Source organism: Sciurus vulgaris (genome assembly GCF_902686455.1).
Source record: "Sciurus vulgaris genome assembly, chromosome: 6".
Taxonomy (NCBI): domain Eukaryota; kingdom Metazoa; phylum Chordata; class Mammalia; order Rodentia; family Sciuridae; genus Sciurus; species Sciurus vulgaris.
Genome location: NC_136466.1, coordinates 118464084 through 118492026, shown reverse-complemented (window position 1 = coordinate 118492026; position 27943 = coordinate 118464084). Strand labels below are relative to the sequence as shown.

The following is a 27943-nucleotide window of genomic DNA, read 5'->3' as shown; positions in this document are numbered from 1 at the left end:
TTCACTCATTCACTCACCCATTCATTCATTCATTCAGTAGGTTATAGTTTATTAAATATAAGGGAGTCTGCTTCTTGTGAGTTATTGAACTTGGAAATACAAATTGACTTAATTTTGACCAGTCCTTCCAGACTTCTTAAAAACTAGGAATTACAGGTATTTCTGGGTTCATTTCAGCTTCATAATTTCAGATTGCTATTTTTTTATGAAATAAACATTAAAGTCCTTGATGAGACAACTGAAGTTGCTATTTTATGAGGATGCATTTTTTCTTGCATTTATCTTTTATTAATTTTCTTCTAAAATGTTATATTAGGCAGTGTGGTATTTCACACTCAAGAACTGCTTATTCCAGTAGCCTATTCCAAACCTTCCTATGACACTATACTAGTTTCCTCTAACAGAATACAAATCTTCCAACTTTTACCCCTGCACTCAGCAGGTTTACAGACTTTTTTTTTTTTTTTTTCTGCTTTGATTCTAAGTCAGTAGCAACAAGATAACACCATAAACCATAACACCTAACAGGATGGATTTTTAAAACACATACTTTCAAACTAAAGTAAAGGCAAGTTTTAACTCCAAAAAGTAGAAAATAAAGATCAACTGGAAATAATCTAAGTCAGCAAGAGAAACGCAGTTTAGAATCTTTTTTATATGATTAAACCTCTTGAATATAGTTTCCTTTAAAGTAGTCTATAAAACATTGCTAAGTTGATTTTAAACCCTGTTGGGAATAATTACATCCAGTTACACAAAACCACTCTGCTTTCAAATCTAAAGACTTATAGCTTATAACCAAAAAAAAGGTGTGTGTGTGTGTGTGTGTGTGTGTGTGTGTGTATATAAAATAGCCACATAACCAGTTCATGTACATCTAATCAAAACAATTCAAGTGCCTGTCCCCTACAGAATTTAATTGGTCAGATTTAAAACTGCACTAATTATATTTTTAAACACCTAATGTTACTGGCATGCAAACTGCCCTCTTTTTTATAAATGCAATCCTTCTTCAATGCTCAAAAATTAATGATTTCATATTATAAAAGTTAAGTACAAATTTAACTTCTTTTGCAATTCATATTTATTTTAAATACTCTAAAAGTCTTTTAGTCTGTTTATCTTTTGAATTTTTGATTTAAAGAGCCAAATATGAGGGTATGGTGATTCTTAAGAGAGAAATACAACTCTAGGGCCAGGGATGTAGCTCAGTGGCAGAGTGCTTGCCTAGCTGTGCAAAACACTGGATTCGATACCCACCACTGAAAAAAAGAAAAGAAATGTAACTGTCACTTTTTGTATGTAAGTTTAAACTTGTTAGACACAATATTTAATTTTTCAATCTATTAAAAGTTAAGATCTATTTGCCCACCAACGGTTCTCTTGTACAATGGGAGGACCCACCTTAACTCACTGCTCAAGCTACACATCAAGAAATGGCTTTTAATGGCATTTTGAAGGAGCATATAACACAGGAAAAAGAGTAAGAAGCCCACCAAATAATAACTGAGCCCTGGATGGCATCATTCATTTAATGCTCTTACTCTAGGGAATGGTGAAGAGTGGTTTAGGTGAGAGAACTTCATAGTCTCAGAGCTGATCCTAAATGAAGACACAGAGAACATGGCTCCTCTTCACTTCTTGCCTTCTTCCCAGTTCCTTCTTCACTCCTCTTATAAACTATTCAAGGTTCTCATGTGCTCCCACCCTCTTTTTTCAGAGAATTAAATAATTTTATAGGCTCATTTGTCACACAACATTTAGCAATATACTGCTTTTTTCAGGGTAGCTCGTCATTTTATTTTATTTTATTTATTTATTTATTTATTTATTTATTTTTATTTATTTTTTTTTTTTGCGGTGCTGGGGATTGAACCCAGGGCCTTATGCTTGCAAGGCAAGCATTCTACCAACTGAGCTATATCCCCAGCCCTAGCTCGTCATTTTAAAAGTAGAAAAATGGAACTAAATGCAGAGAAATTAGCACTTGAAAATTTAACTTTAAAGGGTGATATATGTTAACCCAAGAAGGATGGGGGTTGAAATGGTTAAGGGCAGGAGAAAGACCTTCTAGGTCTTTTCAGAGCTACTTATGAGACCCAACACCAGATTAGACCATATGTTTGATGAATGGGTAGTCTATAACCACATATGAGTGAGTCAATAAGGAAAAGAAAGAGAGGATTAATGTATCCTTGGGACTGATGGGCTAACCAACCTCTAGATCATTGAACCTAGTACCATAGGACATTACATCTACCCAAGAAATAGTTTTTTGAGGATGAAGAGGGAGAAAAAAGTTAAAAAGAAAGAGCTCATACTGAAAATGTGACTGGTGGTTAAGGCAATAATTTGCTTAACCACAGCATCCAAAGTAGCTAGCAACAAAGACAACATCATAAACCACAGTATACAGAGCATATGGCCAGCAATATCACTTTAATCTAAATCTTCAGTGCAGATAGCATCCAAAGAATGACAAGTGCCAGGAAAAAAAAATGTCTCTGCTCTGCTTTCGCTGTTGGAATCTGGCTGTTGTGCCGTGTGATTATTGGCCAGACTCAGCTTTTGCAGGGCAGAGCAAAGCCCATCTGCCTTGGATCTAACAGCTGGCGCCCAGGGTACCAATCAACTCTACCCATATGGCTTCCTTCTTTTGAAGAGCCTCTTGCTAGTTTTTATCTTTCAAAGGCTTCCCTTCTCTGCCTTTCAGTGTCTTCCCTTCTGTCCTAAGCAAAAGTAGATGTCCTGAGGAAACACAGGGTGATCAAAAGGAAACTGCAGCTCTAAAAATACTGTATTTTTCTAGAGGAATTGCATTTAGTGATGGTAAGATAGGGATTCCTACTACTCATTAACAGTAATCAATTTCATGGAAAGTGTCTAAATCTATTAGAGTTCCTACTATTTCTAAGGCATGACTTTCATTACCATAAAGGTGGAAAAAGAGTAAGACAATTTTGATCTCAATGAGATTACACTAAAATAGGAGTGGGATAAGGCAAGAACCATTATAATGACATTAAATGATATCCAATAAACTATTTCAGGTCTGATATTTTTAATTTTACAGCCCTCCAATTTTGTTAAATTGTCTCATTTCTTTTTACCTGGTCCTTGTTGGTTTTAAGAACTCTTTTCATAGCCAAATGACTATGATGCCATTCCCTTTCACTTTTTCTTATTTTGTGTTTTTCTTCATCCCAACTTCTGCCATGTTTAGTTACTTCTTTATGAGTTCTAAGCAATTTACATAAATGACCTAAGGCAAATTTTCATGCCCTTTGTAAAATGAGACAATCAAATCAGATGATTTCTAATGTTTCTTTCAAAGACAAAATTCCATAAAGGTTGTTTCTCGTTTTCCTCCACATTTCAATAGTTCACCATTGTTTTCTCCACCTCTTTTCCCCTTCTATGTCTTTTTTTCCTCTATACTCTATAGAACAATAAATTTAGAAAACAGGTATTTTTTATTTTCCATTTGGTTTTATAGACTTATTTCAGAGCCTTAATTGATATCAGTTCTTTTGACACCTCAAGAGGCAGAATACTAACTAGAAATATGAAATTTTCAAAGGCACTTTTCCTAATATATTTATCCATAGTACTAAAAAGTAATCTTCATGATCTTTAGAAGGACTTCATTTTTCCTGGTATTTATTTAAAATTTTGGAGGAATAATGTTGAGAATACCAGTCCTGAATTCCTTTCATATACCAAGATGTATTTGTCACCAAATAGATTTTAAACTAAAATATTCATTTTTTAAGTGAAAAAATGAGTATAGTAATATTATAAGGTTCCCTAAAAATTGGGATGATAATACTTACCATTATGGAAGACCTTATTTTTTTCAAAAGTATTTTATATATTCTACCTTGTAAGGATGGATAATGTTATGAGAGTTTAAAAAATGCTATTTTGGACAGAATTTTTGTGAAGTGAAACATGACCTGTGTCGCACTGATCATTAAGACAATAGAAATGTACTCAGACTATGGTTTTGGCATTACCCAAGTTTTTCAGTGAGTGAATATCCAAACTCTGCTGCTCATGTTATGAAAGAACATAATCCCTAAAGCAATAGAAATGATGAAAGAGGGAAAAAATCAGCATTAGGGAAAATGTTTTGGGTTAACAGAGATTTCTTGCCTTCAGCTATAGATCTTAAAGTTAGAGAAAATACAAGCCATAATATGCAGACTTAAACCGTAAGTGTCAAGATCATCAAACTAAACTTTATATGTAAGACTTTTTACAAGAGGTTAGAAAGCTTAAATTGTACTGAAACCACACAGGAAAACTCAAAAGAATTTTTTTTAAGTAGGATATATAGGAGAAGCCATATGCTTAAGGAAAAAGATGAATACAAATAATCATTATGGACAAATGAATGAACAAATACATTAGCTTCCAGAAATATGAACCAGTCACAAGCATAAGTTTGCATAAAGGAGTTGCTCTTCTCTTTCAAGGATCATGTTAAACAAGCCTTTGTAGAAGCCAGGTGAAGTTGGTGGCTACCAACCCAAGGATTTCAAGAGCTATGATGTACATTCGTGCCTACCAGAAGGTCTGATACAACTGAACTTGTATGTTAAAGGACACTTCTTATTATCATTGAAAATGACCTAAAAGAAGAGGATGGTGGGAGAGAGTGAATAGGGGAATGCCATGGTCAGTGCAGTGACAGACACCATCTTATCTTCTAAGTATCTTATTTTTCAAAGAGCAAGAAGAAAATTAGGGACTAACAAACAAAGTCGAATGCAAACCTTTATTCTTTCTAAACCCAAGACACTTTTTTCAGGGAGTCTGTATTACTAAAAATATCACTGTGATCTGTTTCATGTCTGGTTTATGCAGGAGTAAAAGTTAAAGAACCTCTATCGTTTCCAAACAATAGTACATTGTGCAACCTCGTACCCAAAATACTTTTCATAGGGAATATTTCTTAAGAACTAATTATGCTAGTTTTGTTTCTTCAAAGAAAAATAAATGGCAATGAGTAAAATTTTTTTAACTATTTAAAGTTTCCATCTGTAATCTTTTATTTAACTCTGAAAGAAATTTTCAGATAATGTCTACACAAAGACAAGCAGATTCAGTTATAAGATTTAGTCTTTTTATGTCTTTCACACTTAATTTTAATTAAGACTATTTTGAATCTTGAAAAAATAAAGTTGGATTTTTTTCCTCTGTCTGCTCTAGTCTGGGGCTCCTTTGCTTTGACTTTCTGTGAAAGTTACAGCCTAAGTGTCCAAGCTGCCATACAAGTGTTAGTCATTATTTTTGTTGTTGTGTCTATAAAAATCAAGTCTCAAAACACTTACTTGTTTGAAGCACATTCTGTTATTCACCAATAACAAGAATTGACTTTTTAGTGATTTTAAATGTTAGGACATCTTAGAATTAAAATATAAATTAAAAGAACATTTGTGAAAACATAAAGCATTTGCCTCTGTCTTATCTGGCATGTTGAGAGCTGTTTCCTTTTGATAGGTATTAGTACTAGCTTAAAGATCACATTATATTTTGTTTAATAATTAGGTTTTTTGTTATATTTACTAATAAACTTAAAACAACTTAAAAATTATTATTTTAAAATACACTTACTATATTTTTAAGTGCACATTAAGCTTATATTACTTGAGACTCTAGTTCCTTATCTGAACATGCAAGAGTCTCCATTTTTAAATTATGAATATCACTAGGGCCCTTTAATAGTGAGCTTATATCCAGTATTTTTCCATTTACAAAATAAAATTCAGTATCTACTGAAAAGAAATGAGGTTTTTTGGTTTTTTTTTTTTTTGCAATTTTAATGACACTCATTTTTCACTAAATCAGGGGTTCTCCTAGATAGAAAAAATTGTCTAAATAGGTTTGTTTTGTTTTGTTTTTGTACCAGGAATTGAAACCAGGGGCACTTAACCACTGAGCCATATCCACAGCCCTTTTTATATTACTTTTTTACATGGAGACAGGGTCTCACTGAGGGTCTTGCTAAGTTGCTGAGACAGACTTTGAACTTGTGATCTTCCTTCTTTAACCTCCCAAGTGCTGGGATTACATGTGTGTGCAACCACACCTGGCTTTTCTACAGAGTTTTTATTATTAAATAGTTAGGTCCAAATGACTTGTTATAATAATTTGTGTAGCATATCACCAGTGTCACTGTGTTTCCCTTGAAAACAGACAATATTCTGTATACTCTGTGCATTTGTAGCACTGCCCTTGGGCACCTTGGTGCCTTTAGAAAAACATGGTCCTACATCAGAAAAATCCAGGATGCTAGTTGGAAATGACTTAAGAGGCATCTTAAAAATCCCAAATAGTAGAAAGCACCTCCAACATGTGGAAAAATCCAGATGAATCAGGTAAAGATGCATAAAGTAAAATAAAAAGAATTTGTCTTACCTAGAAAGAAGAAATATATGGAATGATTTCTATGCTTATATGCTATTTATTTTCTCTTTCTTACAGACACACACACACACACACACACACACACACACACAGATCAGGCTTAAAATGACATGACATCCAGGGGAAAAATAATAATTAAAAAAGAAGCATTGAACATATAAGAAAAATTAAATAAACTACATAAGCAGAAAAGAAAAAGTAATGATAGCATTTACAATAGTCAATGACAACTGATCAGAAACCCCTCAATAACCAAATTGTATATGTAAAATTGAAAATTGTTCTAATAATAAACCTGTCTCCCTTCCCTCCTTCTCAATCTAAGCATAGCTTTAACTTATCTTTTCTTCCTCTCTATGCTGCAAAACAATGTTTAGCAGAGAAATACCTTAATTTAATCATAAACCTAACCAAATTGAGTTCTTTGGCATATATTCTTTTTTACTCCTACATAAAGAGAAAGAAAGGAAATCCTAAACAAACAACTTGGACAAAGCAACAGGCTTGTCAGTAGGGCCAAGGAAAGGACAAAGACTCTATACTTAAGAGTATAAATTCAAAACTGTAATAAATATAAAATATCATGTGTATTCATGACTGTTCTTTTCACTACAAATGAAGTATTATTGTCGTTTCTTTTGCTATAGAACAGATGCAAAGTTAAATACAATGCTACAGTCTCAATTCTTAGTAACTGACTTTAAAACCAAAGGGTTATGTGAAATCAGCTAACAGCCTGGGGAGTTTGTGGAGGTGGAAAGGGCATGGTTTAAACAGTGGGAAATTAGAACATATTCAGAAAGATAGGATAAAATTATTATGAATATTGCTGCATTCTGCAAGGTTGATTCCCTAAAGAAGCAGCAATTTCCTAAAATAGAAGGCCTTCTCTGTTTAGAACTATAAGACACAAAGACAGAAAAAGTGTTCATCAGTTTTCACAAATAACGTCTTAAAACAAGGACCATATGCCTCTTATATTCTGACTTGTGAGTCTAAATCAAATTGGCTGAGTATATAGCCATTTACAGGTTAAGTATTACTTATCTAAAATGCTTGGGAGCAGAGGTGTTTCAGAGTTTAGAGTATTTGTATAGACTTGACCAGTCAACCATTTCTAATCCAAAAATCCAAAATGCTCCAAAATCTAAAACTTTTTGTACATCCTTGGATTTTCAGATTAGGGATGTTAAACCTATAACCATTTACCACAGAAACTTGGAATTGGAATGGAGATCTTTGAAAAAAATTGTTTAGCACAATTTCAGTTTTAAAAAAAGCATTAATTAGATGCATACAAATGATCCATCAGATAAAGAAGAAAGAATGCACATAAACTGAACTACAAAAATACTTTCTGTAGGCATGTCCAAGGCCAGTGGACATACTAAATAAAACCATGAAGTTAATTGGCATTCTACCACGTTCATTCTCTTCTCTATGCCAATCTCTATTTTCCTACCCCAGATATTCATTACTAAATCTCATTAACCTATACATTCAACTAATAGCCAATTAATAAGAGATGGGTGTTAGTAATGCTATGAGAGATATTTGCATCTGAATGTTAATTATTTGAAGACAAAACTTTCAATTCATCTCAAAGGCAATACTTTTCAACCTTAGTTGCACCTTAGAATTACCAAGAGATATTTTTCAAATCTGAGGTCCAGACCATGCTCCTAACCAATTAAATAAAGTTTGGGGAGGCAGAGCCCAAGTATCAGAATCATTTTTTTAAAAAATTTAAGGTTCTCATGGTGTTTCCCATGTGCACCAAAGTTTTAAAACCATTGCTCTAGGGTAAGTATTTGAAAAAACAAACTTTCAAGATAGTGAAGAAGGTATTTGGAGTAGGTATATAGTATGCTTCTCTATAGAGATTGCTACCTGGAAAAAAAAAGTTCTATTCAAATTAAAAGACCATTTTTATAATTAGATAAATGCTACATTAAAAATATCACTAGAGACTCAATTGTTAGGTCTTGATTCTAGCAAGTTTCTTCACTTGAATTCTACCTATAAAATAGGAGTAATAGTAGCAATGTCTATTTTATGTGGCTATTGAGGATGATCAAATGAATCAGTGCAGCAGAAAATTTTTACAAACTATAAACATTTTTATTTATTATTACATAGTTGAGAGGAGAACCACCTGTAATTAAAAAGACTTGTGGCAATGTGGACTACAACTGTGATACAGGTCATTACCTAAAAGACTAGTCACTTTGATTTATGAGGCGTTTACTTTAGAACTTCCCAGAGCCTACACCAGACGTGCTGAGTCAGAAACTAGAGAGAGGACCTACAAATCCTTAAGCCCCCTAGGTGATTCTAAAGCATACTAAAATTTGAGAATCACACATCTAGCCAAACACCAGTGAAAAGACAGAATGTATGACTAAAATCAAAGAATGCATATGTATTTGTTATTTCAATCTTTAAAAGTCACAGTGCAAAGGAACACTGACGTAAATTACTACTCAAAAAAACAAAAACAAAAACCCAGCAACCTAAAGTTCTGTACTTTAAAACAAACAACTTTCATTACTGAGCCAAGCCTTATCAATTAACACATTATTACGGAAAATAATCTAATGGCAGTACATAAACTTTGGAGTTAGGTAAATTACAAAACAATTTGAGTAAGGAATAAAGAAACAAACTCTAGTAGAAATAACAAGGGTTCTGAAAATGGTCAGGTGTTAACTCACTGGGCTTAGACTTGCTTGCAAAGGAAGAGTCACAGCTGTATCTTAAAAATCACATTTATCCTGAAGACAACACACCCCAAGTTATCTCAATGTTCCCAATCAGGCTAAGGAAGTGTTTCATCAATGACTCAGAGAAAAGACCATTACTTGGGCTGAATCACTACCAATGTTTCCTGCATGTTAGATTTGTCATTAGATCTGCTAAGCAACAGAAAAATAGTCTTGAAACTTATCTTAAAAGATCTCTTAAGGGAATACTATCATTATTTATCAAATACAATCAAAGTTCAAAGTTCTTGATATTAGTAAAACATATGCAGGACAAAAAGAGATAAGTACACCGAAGACTCTTGTGAGGATACAGTTGAAAGTTCTTTGGCATTTCTTGCTTTCTCTCTTTTTTTAAAATTTATTTATTTTTCATTGTATACAAATGGGGTACAACTTTCCATTTCTCTGGTTGTACATGATCTAGGGTTTAACATTTTTAAAAAATGCTCACAGCCTCAAGCTACCTAGCACTCCTGGGGGATATGAAAGTGGAGTACCATGATTAAGAACTGACTTTTGTATTCATCCTTTGTATATAAGTGGGAGTAGGTACAAATGACTTTTTTTTTTTTTTTTAATTACAACTTCTTAACTGTAGATGAAGTATCATTCACCATTACTAGGTAGAAGTCCTGGGCTCTCTGATCAGCATTCCTGAGTGCTAAGGAACTTTACATCCCTCAAACATTAGCTTCTTGCATTTACAGAATCTGGGATTAAAAGTAGGGGTATGTATCAGAAGAGTAACTCCAATAATTGAAACTTGCACTCTATCCTAGGATATCCTATACCCTGCTGTACTCCCAGAGTTTCCACCTACTCAAAGTATAGAAAGCAAAAGTGGAGAATTTAGTTTTACTTATTCATCCTAACTAAAATTTTACTGTCTCTCCTTGGCAGTTGTTTTGTCCCTATCCCATAATAAAATTAGCTATTCTAACCTTTCACTTCATGTCCTGGAAAGAACAAAAACACATAAACACTTTTCAAAATTAATCCCTTTCTCTCATTCACTTAAATATTTATTGAGTGTCTCATATGTTCCAGGTATTGTTATAGATACAAAATGAGTTTACAAAAATATTCTGTGTCCAGCATGCTAGGTTTCAGTTTTTCTGAAAGACAAGAGCAGTGGTACACAAACTTACATGAACATCAGAATCATCTGGCCAGATGACATGATTCTCTATTTAGAAGACCCAAAAAATCTCCACCAGTAAATGTCTAGAACTAATAAATTAATTTGGCAAAGAAGTAGGATATAAAATTAACATCCATAAATCAATAGTATTCCTATACATCAGTGATGAATCAACTGAAAGAGAAATTAGAAAAACTACCCCATTCACAATAGCCTCAAAAAAAAAAAAAAAAAAAAACTTGGGAATCGATCTAACAAAAGATGTGAAAGCCCTCTACAATGAAAACTACAGAACATTAAAGAAAAAAATTGAAGAAGACCTTAGAAGATGGAAAGATCTTCCATGTTCTTGGATAAGTAGAATTAATATAATATTGTCGAAATGGCCATACTGCCAAAAGCACTATACAGATTAAATGCAATTCCAATTCCCAATGACATACCTCATAGGAATAGAGAAAGAAATCATGAAATTCATTTTGAAAAATAAGAGACCCAGAATAGTCAAAGCAATCCTTAGCAGGAAGAGTGAAGCAGGCGGTATCACAATTCCAGACCTTAAGTTGTACTATAGAGCAATAGTAACAAAAACTGAATGGTATTGGCACCAAAACAGACATGAAGACCAATGGTACAGAGTGGAAGACACAGAGATAAATCTACATAAATACAATTATCTCATACTAGACGAAGGAGCCATAAAAATACATTGGACAAAAGATAGCCTTCTTCAACAAATGGTCCCGGGAAAACTGGAAATTCATATATAGTAGAATGAAAGTGAACCCTGCACAAAACTCAACTCAAAGTGGATCAAGGACCTAGGGCATTAGACCAGAGACCCTGTGCCTGCTAGAATAAAAAGTAGGCCCAGTTCTCTATCATGTTAGCTTAGGAATTGAATTCCCCAACAAGACTGCTAAAATGCAAGAAGGAAAATTAAGAATCAATGGGATGGTATTAAACTAGAAAGCTTTTTCACAGCAAAGGAAACGAGAATGTGAAGAGAAAGTCTAGAGAATAGGAGAACATCTTTGTCACCTGCAACTCAGATAAAACATTATCTCCAGGCCATATAAAGAACTCCAAAGACTGAAGATGAAAACCCCCAAATAACCCAGTCAATGAATGGGTGAAGGAACTGAACAGGTACTTCACAGAAAAACTGGTCAACAAATATATGAAAAAATGTTCAACATGTCTAGCAATTAGAGAAATGCAAATTAAAGCTTACATGGAGTCCTGTGGTGGTGCATGCCTATAATCCCAGCAGCTTGGGAAGTTGAGGCAGGATGATCACCAGTTCAGAGCCAGCCTCAGCAAAAGCAAGGCGCTAAGCAACCCAATGAGACCCTGTCTCTAAATAAAATACAATATAGGGCTGGGGATATGATTCAGGGGTCAAGTGCCCCTGAGTTCAATCCCTGGTACCCCCACCAAAAAAAAAAAAAACAACTATACTGAGATTTCATCTCACTCCAGTCAGAATGGCAATTATCAAGAATACAAGTAACAATAATATTGGAGAGGATGTGGGGGAAAAGGGGTACACTCATACATTGCTCGTGGGACTGTCAATTGGTGTAACCACTTTGTAAAGTAGTATAGAGATTCCTTAGAAAACTTGGAATGGAACCACCATTTGACCAGTTATCCCACTCCTCAGTATATACCCAAAGGACTCACAATCTCACAATCAGCATACTATAATGACTCAGTCACATTAATGTTTATGGTACCAACCTAAGTGCCCTTCAACAGATGATTAGATAAAGAAAGTGTGGTATGTGTGGAAATGTGTGGTATATACACACACACACATACAACAGAATCTTACTCTATCATAAGGAAGAATGAAATTATGACATTTGGTAGTAAATGGATGAAACTGGAGATTATCATGCTAAGTGAAATAAGTCAATCTCAAAAAAACAAAGGCTGAATGTTGTCTCTGATATGTGGATGCTAACACACAATAAGGAGAAGGAGAGGGTAGAACAGAAGTTCACTGGATTAGACAAAGGGGAAATGAAGGAGAGGGAGGGGATGGGAATAAGAAAGACAGAATGAAAGGGACATAACTTTCCTATGTTCATATATGAATACATAATCAGTGAAACTGAAGCAGACCAGGTACCCCACCCACAAGACCACCCACCATAATTAAACTTCTCTTCTTGTCAGAAAGGTTTTTACAAAGAGTGACAACAGGATTTCACAGGAGTTCTGTAGAGAGCTCAATGTGGTTTGAAGCTTCCTCTTTCTTGTAAACGCCAGGTTTGTAGACAAAATGTGTGAAACTGCTGTCTAGTCTAAAAATATGGGGCAAAGAGTAACTGCTAGGTTCCCACCCACTGTCATGTTACCACCCCACTGATTATAAATCTGTAAGAATTTCCAGACTTGGGGTACAGAGATTTGTAGGCATTAGCCCCTCTGGACCACTGCAGCTTAAATAAACCTGCTTCCTGAAAATTCCTCAGGTGTCCAGCCTCAACTGTTCTACATCAAAACTCCACATCATTATGTCCACAAGAATGGGAAGTTATATTCCATGCATGTATAATATGTCAAAATACACTCTTCTATCATGTGTATCTAGAAAGAACAACGACAACAAAAAAGAATAATCTGGCCAGCTTGTTAAAACATAGCTGGGCCCCAATCCAAGAATTTCTATTCAGTAGGACTGAAATGGGTTCCCTAAATTAGCATTTCTAACAGCTTCCCAATTGATGTTGATGCTGCTGGTCCAGTGACCATACTTTGAGAACCACTTACCAGGACAAATGATAGCTCTTCACACCACGCCTACCAATTTTCAAACACTGTACCTCTCAAAGAAGGGAATGGCTCATGAATGCCCTAATAACTGACGACCAAGCAGAATTTGGATTCCCAGGACTAGCTCAAATATCTAAGATCAGTAGCTCCAAAATCAAAGAAAGAGGTATAATAAGGAAGAGAGAACTCTCTTTATAGGGGCTTTTCTTCCTTTCTGCTTTTTTGTTCTATTACAAGAAATCATCTTCATTTCTCAATATAAGTGTTATGGAAAAGAATAGTACTGAATTAGATTTTTTATGATTTTTAGTTCAATAAAATTATAGTTTTTCTTCCAAATTAGGTTATCATGACCTTTTCCTCCCCTTTTTTGTTGGACTATCTCATCTCTGAACAAATACAATCATAGGGTTGAAGGAACATTGAGAATTCACTTAATCCCTCCTTGGCCTCAGACAAGACTATGTCTAAACCATCCCCAAATATAGCAATTTCAGCAAAAGAAGAACAGGCACCAAGAATTCCCCATTCAACATTCTGTCACATACTTGAAGATACTAACATGCTTCCCCCAGCCTTCTCTTTTCTTAGCTGATCAACCTCAATTTTAACCTTTCTTATTAGATTTCCTAAACTTTATATTATTTGGACACTAATAAGTTTGTCTCACTTTACCTCAGGGTCTGAAATATATATATAAAATATATATATATATATAAAACAGATACTTTTTGTTGGTGTGTGGAAAGGGGAAGGTTAATATATAGATTGATTAAAAGGAATCTAACTGGAACAAAGAAAGATGTATGAATAAATGCCACTAAAGTACAATGCAGTGGCGGCACTCACTTGAGTGAATTTGTTGAGGATCATCGGCAGTGACATTAGTTGCAAATATATTTTTATTTTTTAAGAGAAATGGTGATGCATTATAGTTTTTAAAACTTTACATTATAAATTTCCAGCCATTTCACACAAAAAATGGATGAGAATTACAGAATTTTTAAAATATGCCACAAATGATGATAAGCATGTTTCATGATACTTCGCCCGGGAGAGAACATTAATATATTGTTATTCATTTGTTTTTTAAATTTTTTTCATGTGGTACAGTCTTTTCTATTGAAATTGGAGTTGTAGTTAACAGATGATTTAATTTTTCTGAGTCTAAAAAACTGCTGCGGGTAGAGCGCAGTGGTAGAGTGTTTGCCTAGTTATGAGCAAGGGCCCTGGGTTTGAATTCCAGCACTAAAAAATAAAAGTAAAAATACTGAATTTGTATACTATAATCATATCTATGAAAATAATTTCTCCTTCAAAATTAGAGGTATTTAGAGATTCAGCAAATAAAGGACGGGACAGGATAAAGTCCACGTGCAAATATGTACTTCTGCACAGTTTAGAAAGGGAAGATATCTTGAGTGATTTGTGTTACCAGTTTATCTATTCTAAAATCATGATTCAAAACACAATCTTTGCTTTTGGAGTGGTGAGGTGCTCTAGCCCAGCCTAGGCCTGAGGGATAGGGTCTGTTTCCTTGCCTATTGGGACCAAGGTGTACGGTGGAGGCGAGGCATTTAGTCTCCAGAGAGAAGGAAGATGCTGCTTGCACAGCACTTCTACTCACCAGTCCATGCAGCAGCAAGGGTGTTGGCTTTGAAGGAAGCCAACTGTCCTGCTCTCCCAGCCAGAGGTAAAGAATTGCATTGGTGGCCACTAGAGGGAGGAGGATTAGGAATAGAGTAAATTGTGGGGAAAAGGCACCCATGAAAAACGCACATGGGACAACCAACACATCACCAACCACTGCCTGGCAGTTACCTCTACCTGAGGGACTACAGTGAGGTCAGCATCCATCATTAACCCAGAGACCCAGACACCAGGATGACTATAGCATCCCAGCACACAGTCCCTTAACTTTGATGGCTGGAGAAGGGAGTTTTGAATAGGAAGGTGGGAAACACACAAGCACACAAACACAAACACACAAGCACACAGACATACATTCTCAGCCCCCGTTACAAGAAGTTGCATCTGTGACGTCTGATTCTTGCTCATTTTCTTATTTAAAACTCTTGATGTTCTTTACCAAGAATGTGTTCATGAAAAGCAAACAGCCCACCTTCAAGATAGTCTTGGGAGAAGCACCAGCAGAGACACTCACTGTGCCAAGATGTATTTTACCAACAAATCTGTATAAATTACATGAGGTTGAAAACAAATGGAATATAATATAATTAAATCAAAGTTACTTTTGCTAAATTACAGCTTGAAGCAAACCTGCAAAAAATGTTTCCAATTAGCTTCTTCAGCAAACAAAAAGCATAGCTCAAAGTATGTTTTGCTTGCATCCTGCCCGCTGGGTTGACTGCCTAGTGGGTGTCTTACCTCCAGCACAAGTAGCTGAGCACTCTGACCAAGGCTGATGATTCCACGTGAAGCCAACTTCATTGTCTCCACTGCCAGTGCGAGTGATGGGAACGTTGAACTTATACCTAATTCCCAAATTCTGTTCCTGGAGCAGAACCTGCCATTGAAAACAACTGGTGAAGATAATTAAAATACAATGAACTTTCATTCAGCTATTTATTATTTCTTCTGATAAAGAAAATGTCAAGTCTTATGGGAAATTTGACAACTTTTCGAATATGTGCATTTATATTAAAAATTTTCCATTTTCATGGGTAGTTTGTAGGCATTTATCTCATCTGTCTTGCAAGGTTATAAAAATATAATTAAAGAAAGCATTGAAAAGATAAAACAGTTATATGGAAAGAGCACTATGACCTTAACTCTGCATGAATTCTATGCCCTTGGGGAAATCATTTATCTTTATCTTAATCTCACCACCTGTAAAATGGAGATAATAAAACATAAGTCCTTCCCTATCTCATAAAGGGGAATTATGAACAGTTAACATAAAATGACAAAGACACATTTACCATGATAATAAGATTTTCAGAGGTGGGACCCAAAGCTTCTAAGGATTCAGGTTCATCGGTTGGTCTCTTATAGTGAAAAGCTGTCCCAGCAACATCGAACTTCCTAGGCCAGTCAATAGTCCAGGCACCATTAATATAGTAATCGTCCCCTTCAGATTTTAGAGCTGGAAGAAAAATTAAAATCCACCTAAAAATGTGAAACTTCATCTATCAAAATATCACAGATTAATTAATCCACTGAAGTTTATACAGTGAATACCCATTTCCATCCAGAGAGATGATGCCTGACAATTTTCTTAAATACAAGTTAAACAGTAAGTTTTCATGTGAATGTTAAGAAGATAGAACTTTATTTATAATATTGTTGATAGAAAAGAGTGAAAGGTTTACCTGGAATTAGCAAAGAAATTATGACAAAAAGTAACTGGAAATGGGAGCTGAGGCAGGGAATAGACTTTCCTTTCCAAATATGAAAACGGTAATTATATGATTATGAGGTAGGAACAACCTGTGGTACTGGTACACAGACTAAAATTACAATAGCACCAGAGTTAAGAAACAGATCCAAGTACATAAGAATTTAAAATGAGTAAAGGAAAGATAACAAGAAATGGGGCTAAGACAAAAGACTAGGCTTTTGGGGAAAAAAATTGAATTTATATCTCATTCTTTATAAATTAAATAAATGCCACAATTCTACTCCTGGGTAGGTATCTAAAAGAATTAAAAACAAGTACATATATATATATATATATATATATATATATATATATATAAAAATACTATTTCCAACAGGCAAAACATAGAACCAACCCAAACATCCATTAATGTATGAAAGGATAAATTATGGTGTATACAATACAAAGGAATAATACTCAGTCATGAAAAGGAATGAAGTATTGATTGATACATGCTATAATGTGATAAACCTCAAAAATACTATGCTAAGTGGAAGAAGTCAGACAGAAAATAGTAACATATTGTATGCTTCCATTTATATAAAGTATTCAGAATAGGTAAAAACCCAGACAGAAAACACAAGTGGTTGCAGGCATATAGGATAGGGAGAATGTGAATAACATCTTAATGTGCACAGGGTTTTCTTTTGGGGTGATAAAATGTTTTGTAATGTTCTAAATGCCACTGAATTATTCACTTTCAATGCTTAATTTTATGTAATATGAATTCCACCTCAATAAAAATTAAGCTAAGAAAGAGAAATAATAAATGTCACATGAATAAATACTTAAATGTAAATATAGCTAAATCATAAAATGCCAGAAAAAATATGGGAGACTTTATTTTCCTTATACCATTAGGGTATAAGAAAATTTTCTGAGCATAAAAAGAAACTCTGAAACTTAAAGGAAGGGGGCTGGCAGTGTAACTCAGAGGTAGAACACTTGCCTAGTATGCACAGGGCCCTGGGTTTCATCCCCAGCACTACATGTGTGCACACAGAGACACAAAACCCCACAAAGGAAAATATGCATGCTCATTTGACTTTTTGAAACTTCTGCAGGCAATGTGTGTGTGTGTGTGTGTGTGTGTACATGTTTATGTATTTAAAAAGTTTAAAAGGGCTTTTACCATTCCCATATAAAAATGCCTAAAATAAATCATTTGTTAGTATGCTAACTTACTTCAAAAACTGTAACACAACAGTCTGGATGAATAAGCAATACAAAGGAACTAAAAGGTTATGGTTCAGAAAGTCTCTGCCTCTCTAGTCCTCTACCCCTTTTCCTTAATATCATAGGCCATTTTTATCAAGTTCACCCCGCTCTGCTTGGCAAATATATTTGTACTCTCTTAACTTCAGATATGTAGTGAAAATTTATTTACTAATAAATAATAAATAAATCTAATTAACCTTTTGAGATAGGAACATATTGACCAAATGTAAGTGTTATTTGGCCTTGAAGTTTTCTTGCATTTTACAATTTTTGTTTTCAGCTTTTACTCTCAATGATTTTCTTTCTCATGTAAAACACCAAAATTATTTAGGTTTTTTTTTATTTAGGTTTTATAAAGATATCTGAGCCTGAGTTATGTGATATAGTAAAAGTAAAAATAAAAACAAAAATAACTCTCAGAAGCTTTGAATTCTCCTTTAGTTTGAACTCATTTCCCATTTTCTCAACTACAAAATGAAAGGATCCTAATTCCTCTTTGCTATTAGAATACCTAATTAGTGGTATCATAATGTAGCTTAGGAAAAAAACAAACATTTAAGAAGCACTAAATTAAGAATCAACTACAGGAGGAACATGTGGCATTATGAACAGGAATTATCAAAGGGGAAAAGCTGCTGTTAGGATTTGTATTTTTATTTTGAGTTTTGGTGTTACAGAAAAGAACCTCGAATTAAGGTATAAAAATAAAGGGGTCTTCTTAAATAACAGAAAAATCTGATGCTACTGGTGTCCTGTTTCAAGATGTGCTCTGGATATACTCTTAATTTTAAAAAGCTTTATGGGAAAGGTAATGATATTTTAAATGGAATAATCATTCATTTAAGTCTCTCTAGGAATTTCCAGAGAGATTAAACCTGAATCAAAGGATCAAACATCAAACAAATAGCACTTTCACTTATTTCCACATAGAAACTGTTACTGGACTTGCTGCCCCACCATATACAGTTATAAAACTCATAAAATAAATGTATCCACCATTCTTAGACACTGGATAGGTTGTGTGCAGGCTGTGATCTCCCCAGCTTCTGCCTGGAGCCACCTTGTCAGTGTAGAACTGGAGAAACCAAGCAGGGCATGGTGGTCTCACCAAGTTAAGACAGAAAAAAAATTGGGAAGGCTAAGATAACTGGAATTTGTAGGATCAGAGAAACAGAATAGAGGGAGGAAATCTGCTGCTAGTCTGGGTGTGTGTATGATAAACTTTCATGAAGCCATGCAACAAACAAACAAAAAACAGACAAACAAACCTACTGGGGAACTGTAAGCAGAACTACCGCACTTCAACCACCAGTGCATTCAGCAGAGAACTAAAAAGAATCATGACTTTATTTATAGTAGAACTAAGGAAATTATAGATTAAAAGCTATTTGGGATTCACCCAAAGCTCAAAAGGCTCAAACTGACCTACAAGTTACTTAACTCTCTTTAAAGAGAGAAACAAAATCTCATCACAGAATTACCATGAATAACATTAGATGAAAAAATACTAGCAATGCAAAAGGCAGGAAAATATGAATCAAACCAGGAAAAAGGCTGAGCAAAAGAAACTTGGAAATGACAGAATTTATGAAATTAGGAGGAAATAATGATCAGTTATTATAAGTATATTCAAGAATTTTAAAGAAATATAAATGCAATAAGAAACTGGAAAACATTATAAATACACACACACACACACACACACACACACACACACACACATCAGATGTAAACTCAGATCTATACAAAAGAATGCCAGATGATGGTAAATATATGGATTGCTCCAAAATAATTTTTATTTTAAACTTAAAAATTTGACTTTTTTTTCTTATGGTGCTGGGGATTGAACCCAGGGCCTCTAAACTACATCTCCAGTCCAATAACTGATCTTAAAAAAAAATAACAATGTATGACAAAATTTATAACAGAAAAATAAGAAAAATAAAAGATACTAAAAATTAGCATAACAGATGAAAGGGGACAATGGAAGAAAACTGTTGTTTTAAGAATCTTAGATTACAAACAAGATGGTATAATATTATTTGAAGGTGTACTATGATAAAGATGCATTTTGTAAATCCTAGAGTAACCATTAATCAAATAGAACAAAGAAGTAAAGCTAATAAGCCTCTAACCATTAGCAGAGATCAAATGGAATAATACTAAAAAACACTTGATTAAGCTGAAAGAAGATATAAAAGGAGAATAAAATAGAAAAATACCCAAGACAAATAGAAAAGTAGCCAAACTGTAGGTTTATACTCAATGATATTGATAACTACATTAAATATGTGACCTAAATAAGAAATTGACAAACTATGGCTCACCATCGGTTTTTGTATATGAAGCTTTACTGGAATTCAGTAAATTTACAACCATTCATTTATATATCATCTATGTCTGCTTTCACATTACAATGGTAGAACTGAATAGTTGTGCCAGAGACTACATGTCCTGCAAAGCTGAATATATTTGCTATCTGGTCCTTTACCAAAAAAAAAAAAAAAATTGCCAATTCCTTCTTCCATCTAGGGATTGCAGTTAAGAAATGCTATTAGATACCATAAGAAATAAATATCAAACTAAATACTGTCTATAAGAAACATTTTAGGAGCGCTCAGTTTTGATACAGACAAAACATGACATCAGACAGCACGACTACAAATAACACAAAATCAAAGGCCTTGTAACTTTATAGGTGAATCTCTATTGCAATGTAACAGATGTTCAAAAACTCTAGTTGAATAAAAAATAGAACTGATCAAAAAAAATCATGAGCTCAAAAAAACATATAATTAAAAAAAAAAAACAAGAGTCCTGGAAAAATGATACGGCCGTTAATTACTTTACTGAAGTACCATAAAATTTACTTTTTTGTGGAGTTTAGATAAGGCTCTTTTTATCTTTTTTTTCCCCCTTGGGTTTGAGACCGGTCTGCTACTGAGCCTTTAGGCTTTTTTAATGTAAGCCTTGACTGAGATCTGGAAGTTTGTGTTATTTGTAGTCATGCTGTCTGATGTCATGTTTTGTCTGTATCAAAACTGAGCGCTCCTAAAATTAAAATTAAAAAATGGATCCAGATACTCTCAATTCATGTGATTTAAAAAGATTCAAATTGGGTAAACTAATAAAAGTAAAATGTCTTTGAAAATAACTTGCAAATCTCTAGGTGGTCAAGCTAATAAAATATTGATGTTAATAAAATGTCTAATATCAATTGTTTCTAGGACTTTTCTTCAACAGGGAAGAGAGCACATACTGTTCAGGACACTTGTCTGTTATCTTGGTTTTTACAGAATAAGTGAATTAGAGTTAACATGTATGGGATTACTCAAATGTGTTTGTAGAGACATTGGATTAATTTACAAAGTTAAAATGCTAATTATTAAATAACAGCGAGTACTTTTAACTCCTTAAATTCCATGGGGTATCATACTTGAACATTATTGGTGTTTTCATAGGTTGGTAAATAAAAGGGTTTAAAATTGCTTTGTGTCATCACTAAACTAAAAACAAGGTTACTAAGAGTTATGTCCTAACAAGTGCAATTCTATATACAAAGGGTCTCAAAAGTTTCAGCTGTGTTTCAATTAGAGTACTATAAACAACAAAATATTTAATCTTACTAAAATAAAGTAATTTATCTAAATTCAGAAATTTTATAAGAGTTGTTTCAGAATGTGAACAAAAAGGGGTCAACAAATAGGAAAGAGACAATAAAAGGTTCTGGGTATGGAAATATATTTAGTAAAAGGAAAAAGGAAATGTTTCTGGGTAAAAAAGTGCTTGTGTGATGAAATACATGAGGGTCTAAAGTCTGTGTGTAAGTAAAGGGCAAGTTTCAACAAGTTTGTGTGTAACTAAGTTGGTTATATGTATGTGAGACAGCTAAAGCTATTTAAGGATTTTCCTAAGGTGAAATACTAATGTTCTGATATAAACCAAAGTTTAATCTATATGGTAAAATGACACGGATTTGAAACACTAATTTACTCTTTGTGTCTATTAAGTTTTATTCTTTAGAACAATTAGTCTTAAAAATTGGGGTGTATACAATTATGGCTAAACAACTGTTAGAGTATTGTACTATGTTAGAGTCTACATTTTTCTTTAAAAACTAAATTTGGTAAGATAAAAGTGTCAAGGTAATTGTGAAATGGTCACTAGTTGTATATAAAATGTGTTCATATTTTCCAGGTATACAAGTTTTTAAATCAGGGAATTTGTAAAGCTGCTATTCTCCAGATTAAACTTGTCTGTAATGGTAATTTTAAACTTATAAAGAGTAAATTTTATTGGGGATTTATTTCTATCATTCAATGTTCTATTATAGGACCTGCTATCAATAGGGTATGTGTAAAATTTGTTACTTTTTACACTGAGATAAAGAATTTCAAATGTAAATGTATTTCTAAACATTAGAATCTGACTTGTTTAAAGGTTAATATTGTGAAACATGAAAACATTTTGCCACTTTATCACACAAAAGGAAAGTTAAAAGCTCTCTCAGGCCTTCTTTAATTCATGTTTTAGATATAATGTTAAATTGTTTTAACTAGTGTTCATATAGACTCAGGAAACAATATATGTAAACTTCTTAAAATGACATTTAAGAAAGAAGCAAAGATCAACATCAGAATTAGAACACTTAAAATCTGTAAAAAGCCATGCCTTACCTGAGATAAGGCTCTGCCTCCCACCTCACTGTGTGTAGAATAGCTTCAAAATAAGCCAGACTTCAGCTTATTTAAAGTTATAGTCAAAAGATTGGTTCTTGTTGTAAAAGTAGTGTGATCCCAATAGGGGATATAATGTGGTTCTCAGTCAAAATTCAAGATAGCTATTATACAAACAGAATATATTTTTACTCTTGCTAATTTCATTTAGTAAAACTGTTACCTGTTAATGTTTTGCAGAACTAGCTGCTTCAAGAACACACAACCTAGGTAACTTGTGATAATAAGCCATCACCCATAGAACAGATAGTGGTAACTTCCAGTACTAATACAGACTCCCGTTAGATAAAAGGGTAAATAACTGTAAAGTTATAGACATTGAAGTTAAAGCCCAGTACTCTTACTTTATGACTGGTGAGCCTGGCTTGCTGGATAATTAAGATCAAACTTAGAGATTGGAGTTAAATACAGAGGTCAAGAAAAGTCCATATTTGGGTCTTTCCCTCAACGTCAGCCTGAACCCAGGGAATAAGAGGACTTCTCTAAGGAGCGTTGCAACTCTGGGTCACACAACCTCCTGATCAAGGAGACTGTTGAGACTAGACGATGAAAAATCACCCAGTGCATCTGCTGCAGAGGAGGGTCATGGAAAAAGGGGGACATCCCTTGATGCTTCCAAAGGAAGCCACCTCATCAGGAGACCCTGCCTAATCAAAGTCACTGGTGGAGCTAAGGAGCCGCTCTTTAGTTCTGTATGAGTGACCCCTGTGGGAACTCAGCTGACTCTTTAACAAGACAGGAACTAGGTCAATTTGACCAGCTTGATCTTAGATACCCAGCAAAACAGTTAAAACCAAAATATAGCCATTCTTGGGCATTTAAAGGAAATAATAGTTAAATGTAACTTAAGATGTACACTTGTATTAGCCCACTAGAATAAAGACTGGAAGCTACAAATGAAAGAAAGATTCTTCAGCAAACGTGCCTGATAACTATCAAGAGAAACTGCCAGAGTCAGAAGTTTTTAGTCAGTTTAAGAACTGCAGACCTTCCTAAGCTACACAGGTAGACAATCTATGTTTGCTAGTATGATTATCTATTCCTAAGTAACAGAAGTATAGAGATCTCTACTAAACACAGGTTATACCAATAAAGGGATATTTTACAAAATCAGATGACATTAAGTAGCTTAACTATATTTTCTGGGGACATCTATGACATTAAGAGTTAAATGTTGTGTTTACATTCCTGATAACCTGGACAATGTTAAAGTCCCCAAATAAAGGCCTTGTCTTCTCCAGCCTTTGCTAGGCCTAGTTATGGGAACAATTTCTCAGTTCTTCCACCTCCTGGTGAGAGATTAACTTCTGTCATTTTCATGATACTCAGTGGCATGTTTCAGATGTTGCAACATTTACTTTGTACTAATCTCATTTCAGTACTCATGTCTTTTTGTTCTTCTATCATAGAAGCACCCACCCCCGGATGACTTTACAACCTGCTCTTCCCCAACCACGCTTCTTCCTGGGACCCCTCGATTGACCCGATTTTTAGAAAAGGAACTCCAAGCTGCTTGCCCCATGCCACCCACTTCCAGCTCTAAGAAGTCAGAGCGGTCATCGACCTCCTTTCCCAGCAGCATGGAGTTCCTAAGATTAGAGGGGGGAATGAAGCCAGAATTGGGAACAGGTAGTTAGTGTAGAAATAGGGGATCGGGTCAAATAGAGGAAATGGAGGCCATAAAGTCATCTGCCTCTCGAAGTTGGAGACTGCCCCTGAAAAGATGGAATGTCAAGGATCTCTGGAGGCCATTGATTACCAAATTTACCTGCCTTTATCAAGAACTGCAAGCCAGGAGCTGCTAATTAATGCCCCAGGGCCCTTGCCTGCATGAATCACCTTGGCCCTCCCCCTGCCCATGGCTTTTCACTTAATGCAAAACCAGGCCTAGTCACTTAGGAAGGAGAGATAATGGGGGAGAGAACTGGAGAACAAAAGAGAATTTAACCTATAAAAGATGCAGGGTGCGCTCACTTCTTGGGACTTTAGAACATCAGCCCAGCCATGGCCCCCTTCTCCCTGCCGGGAGGAGTCTGTATTATTAACTTTAAATAAAACCTGCTTAATATGCTTGCAAAAAAAAAAAAAAAAAAAAAAAAGAAACATTTTAAATACAGAGGAGCCTATATGTAAAAAAGTGATAGAAAGACATTTACTATGCAAACATTGATGAGAAGACAGCTGAGGTGGCTACATTAGTATCAGACAAAATGAACTTTGGGTCACTGAATAAGAACAGGAATAAAGAGGAAATTTTGATAATGATAAAATACTCAGTATATTAAGAAGATTTAACAGTTTTAATGTGCATGAATCTTCAGCAAAGTTTCAAAATAAATGAAGGAAAATCTTACAAACTAGGGTGAGAAACAAATCCACAATTCTAATTAGATACTTCAATGGGATTCTCTCAGTAACTAGTAAACTGCTTAAATAAGAAGGCAGAAAATACATAAGGATATAGAAGATGCCACAAAACTGTTCAACCAATGTAATCTACTTGACTAAATTTACGGAAAACTCAGTAACACCAGAATATACATCCTCCTAAAGTGCACACCTGCTGGGACATAAAACAAACTTCAACAGCAACAAAATCCTAAAATCGTACAAAGGATGTTCTCTGCCTGCAACAGAATTAAACGAGAGATCAATAACAAAAATATCAAGGAAACCCTTAGACATTAGAAATTAAATAATATTTTCTAAGGCACTGTTCATAACATAAATAAGAAAATCTTTTAAATTGAGTGATAATGAAAATACAACATCAAAATATGTGATCCAGCACACACACACACAAAAAACATGTGTGAAATTAAAGTAGTATTCGGAGGCAAATTTAAAGTGAAAATGCTTTTTTTATAGTGAAAAAATTAAAAATCAATAATAAAATTTCTATCTTGAGACACTAAAATATAACAAACACAAAATGAACTGAAAAATGGAAATAATAAAACAAAGAATGGAAATCAATATAATGAAAAATGGATAAACAACAGAGAAAAGCATTTAAACCATAAGCTTGTTCTTTGAAAACAAAAATAAAAAAAATAAGCTCCTCATTAGAATGATCAAGAAAGAGAAAGAAGACATAAGTTATCAATATGGGGAATAAAAAGAAGAATGATTGCTAGAGATCCTACAGACACAAAAGAATAATACTGTGTACAACCTTATACCAACAAATTAGAAAACTATTACAGAAACTGAATTTTTCAATTAAAACTTCCCACAAAGAAAGTTCCAGTCCAAATAGTTTCATGTTGAATTCTATCAAAAATTAAGAAAAAATATCAATTTTACCCAGTTTCAGAAAATAGCGAAAGAAACACTTCTCAACTTCTTTTACAAAGTCACACTCATCCTCATACCAACATCAACAACAAACGACATCCCAAGACTAGACGCTAATATTCCTCATGAATGAAGATCAAATTTTCTTAACAAAATATCGCAAATAAATTTCTGAATATATAAGTATAATGCAACATGAGAAAATAATTTTTATTCAAATAATAAAATGGATTATTATTTTCTATTCAAATAATAAAATGGATTTCACAACTGAAAATCAACCAATGCACTTGTAATCTTTTTTTAAAAAAAATTTTGTGTAGTTGTAAATGGACAGCATGCCTTTATTTTATTTGTTTAGTTTTATGTGGTGCTAAGGAGCGAACCCAGTGCCTCACACGTGTGAGGCAAGTGCTCTGCCACAGAGCTATAGCCACAGCCCTGCACTTAACAGAGAAAGGAGAAAAAATAACAATCATATCAATATATTCAGAAAAATTCAACATACATTCATGAATAAAATTCAGAGAATTAGAAATAGACCAATACAGAGCCATCTATATAAATCTTCATACTAATATTATATGTAATAGTAAAAAAACAAATGTTTTCCCCCTAAAATCAATAACAAAAGGATATTTAGTTTCCTCACTTCTATTGATAATTGTATTGTGTTAAAGGTCCTGAATACTATTCTAAGGCAAGAAAAAAGAAATTAAAAGCATAAAGATTATAAATGTAGATGTAAAACATCTTGGCTCAAGGTTGACTTTATATCAAAAATTCATGAATTTACAAAATAACTATAAAAGGTAGTAAGTGAATGTAACTAGGTCTTAGGGCAATATAAAAGATGTCAATTGAATTATTAAGTATTCACAATAAAAAATTGAAAATGAAATTAAAATACCATGATCATTTACAATAGTGTCAAAAAGCGGAAAATAGTGATAGATTTAATAAAACAAGTGAAAGATCTAAACAATGGAAATGAAACTGGTGGGAAAAAAATCTAAAGACTGAAATAAATAGGCATCTCTTTATGTTCTTGAAAATTCAATATCTTTAGGATGTTAATTCTGTACAAACTGACCAATAGATTCCATAAATCTCTTTTTGTAGAAATTAACAAGTTTGTATACAATGCATACAAACATGTAAAAGACTTAGAAAAACAAAACTAATTTTGAAAAAGAAATACAAATTTGAGGATCTAATGCTTCTGAAAAGCTGAAAAGCTCCATTACTCAACTTAGTGTGTTTTTGGCTTATGGATAGAAACATAGAGCAATAATAGGTGGGACCAGAAATAGATCCATATACACAAATTCAGTTGATCGCTAATAAAAGTGTCAAGGTAATTCAATGGGGAAATGATGGTCTTTTCAAGAAACGATGCTAATATCAATCGAATATTCATATGGAAAAACTGGAACCTCAAGTCTTACTTCATACCTTATATAAAAATCAACTCAAAATGAACATTTTCATGGAAGAAACTAAAACTGTAACTTTTGGGGGGACAGAAAAGGGGTGCTGGGGAGTAAGTTCAGGGCCTTGCACATGCCAAGAATGCACTCTACCACTAAACTACAGCTCTTCTACCTTAAAATTCTAATTTCTTGAAGAAACACTGAGGACAACATTTGCCACCTTGGAATAGGTAAAATCTCTAAGAAGGGACATGAAAGCACTGATCATGAAACATTTAATAAACTGTATTTCATAAAAATTAAAAGACATCACTTATAAATGAATAAGCAAGAGGCAGGGATGTAGCTATTGCCAAACATGCTTGAAGACTTGGGCTGATCCCCCAGTAACTTAAAAAAAAGAGAGAAAAGAAATAAGCCACAGGGCTGGGGTGGTGGCTCAGTGGTAGAGCACTTGCCTAGCATGTGTGAGGCACTGGGTTCAACCCTCAGCACCACATAAAAATAAATAAATAAAATAAAGGTATTGTGTCCATCTATAACTGAAAATATTTTTTTAAAGAAATAAACTACAAAGTAGGAGAAAAATCCATGAAATGTATATTTGACAGTTATATCCAGAATATATAAAGAATTCATAACTCAAAAAATTTTAAATGATAAAACTTTTGTTTAGTCACTTCACAAAAAAAGATATTCATATGGCTAAAATTTTAAAACCTGACAGTACCAAGTAT

At 33.9% G+C, this 27943-nt stretch overlaps 1 protein-coding gene across 5 annotated transcripts in view; it reads right to left on the bottom strand.

Moving 5' to 3' along the window:
• Positions 1–27943, bottom strand: part of ADAMTS6 (ADAM metallopeptidase with thrombospondin type 1 motif 6) — a 318093-nt gene that overhangs the window by 35867 nt on the left and 254283 nt on the right. For all 5 annotated transcript variants that reach the window (XM_079144861.1, XM_079144865.1, XM_079144864.1 and 2 more), the window contains 2 exons: positions 16065–16228; positions 15511–15649 (listed from right to left, as the gene is read on the bottom strand). In XM_079144861.1, the coding sequence (XP_079000987.1) occupies positions 15511–15649; positions 16065–16228 (303 nt within the window). The remainder of the gene's footprint in view (positions 1–15510; positions 15650–16064; positions 16229–27943) is intronic.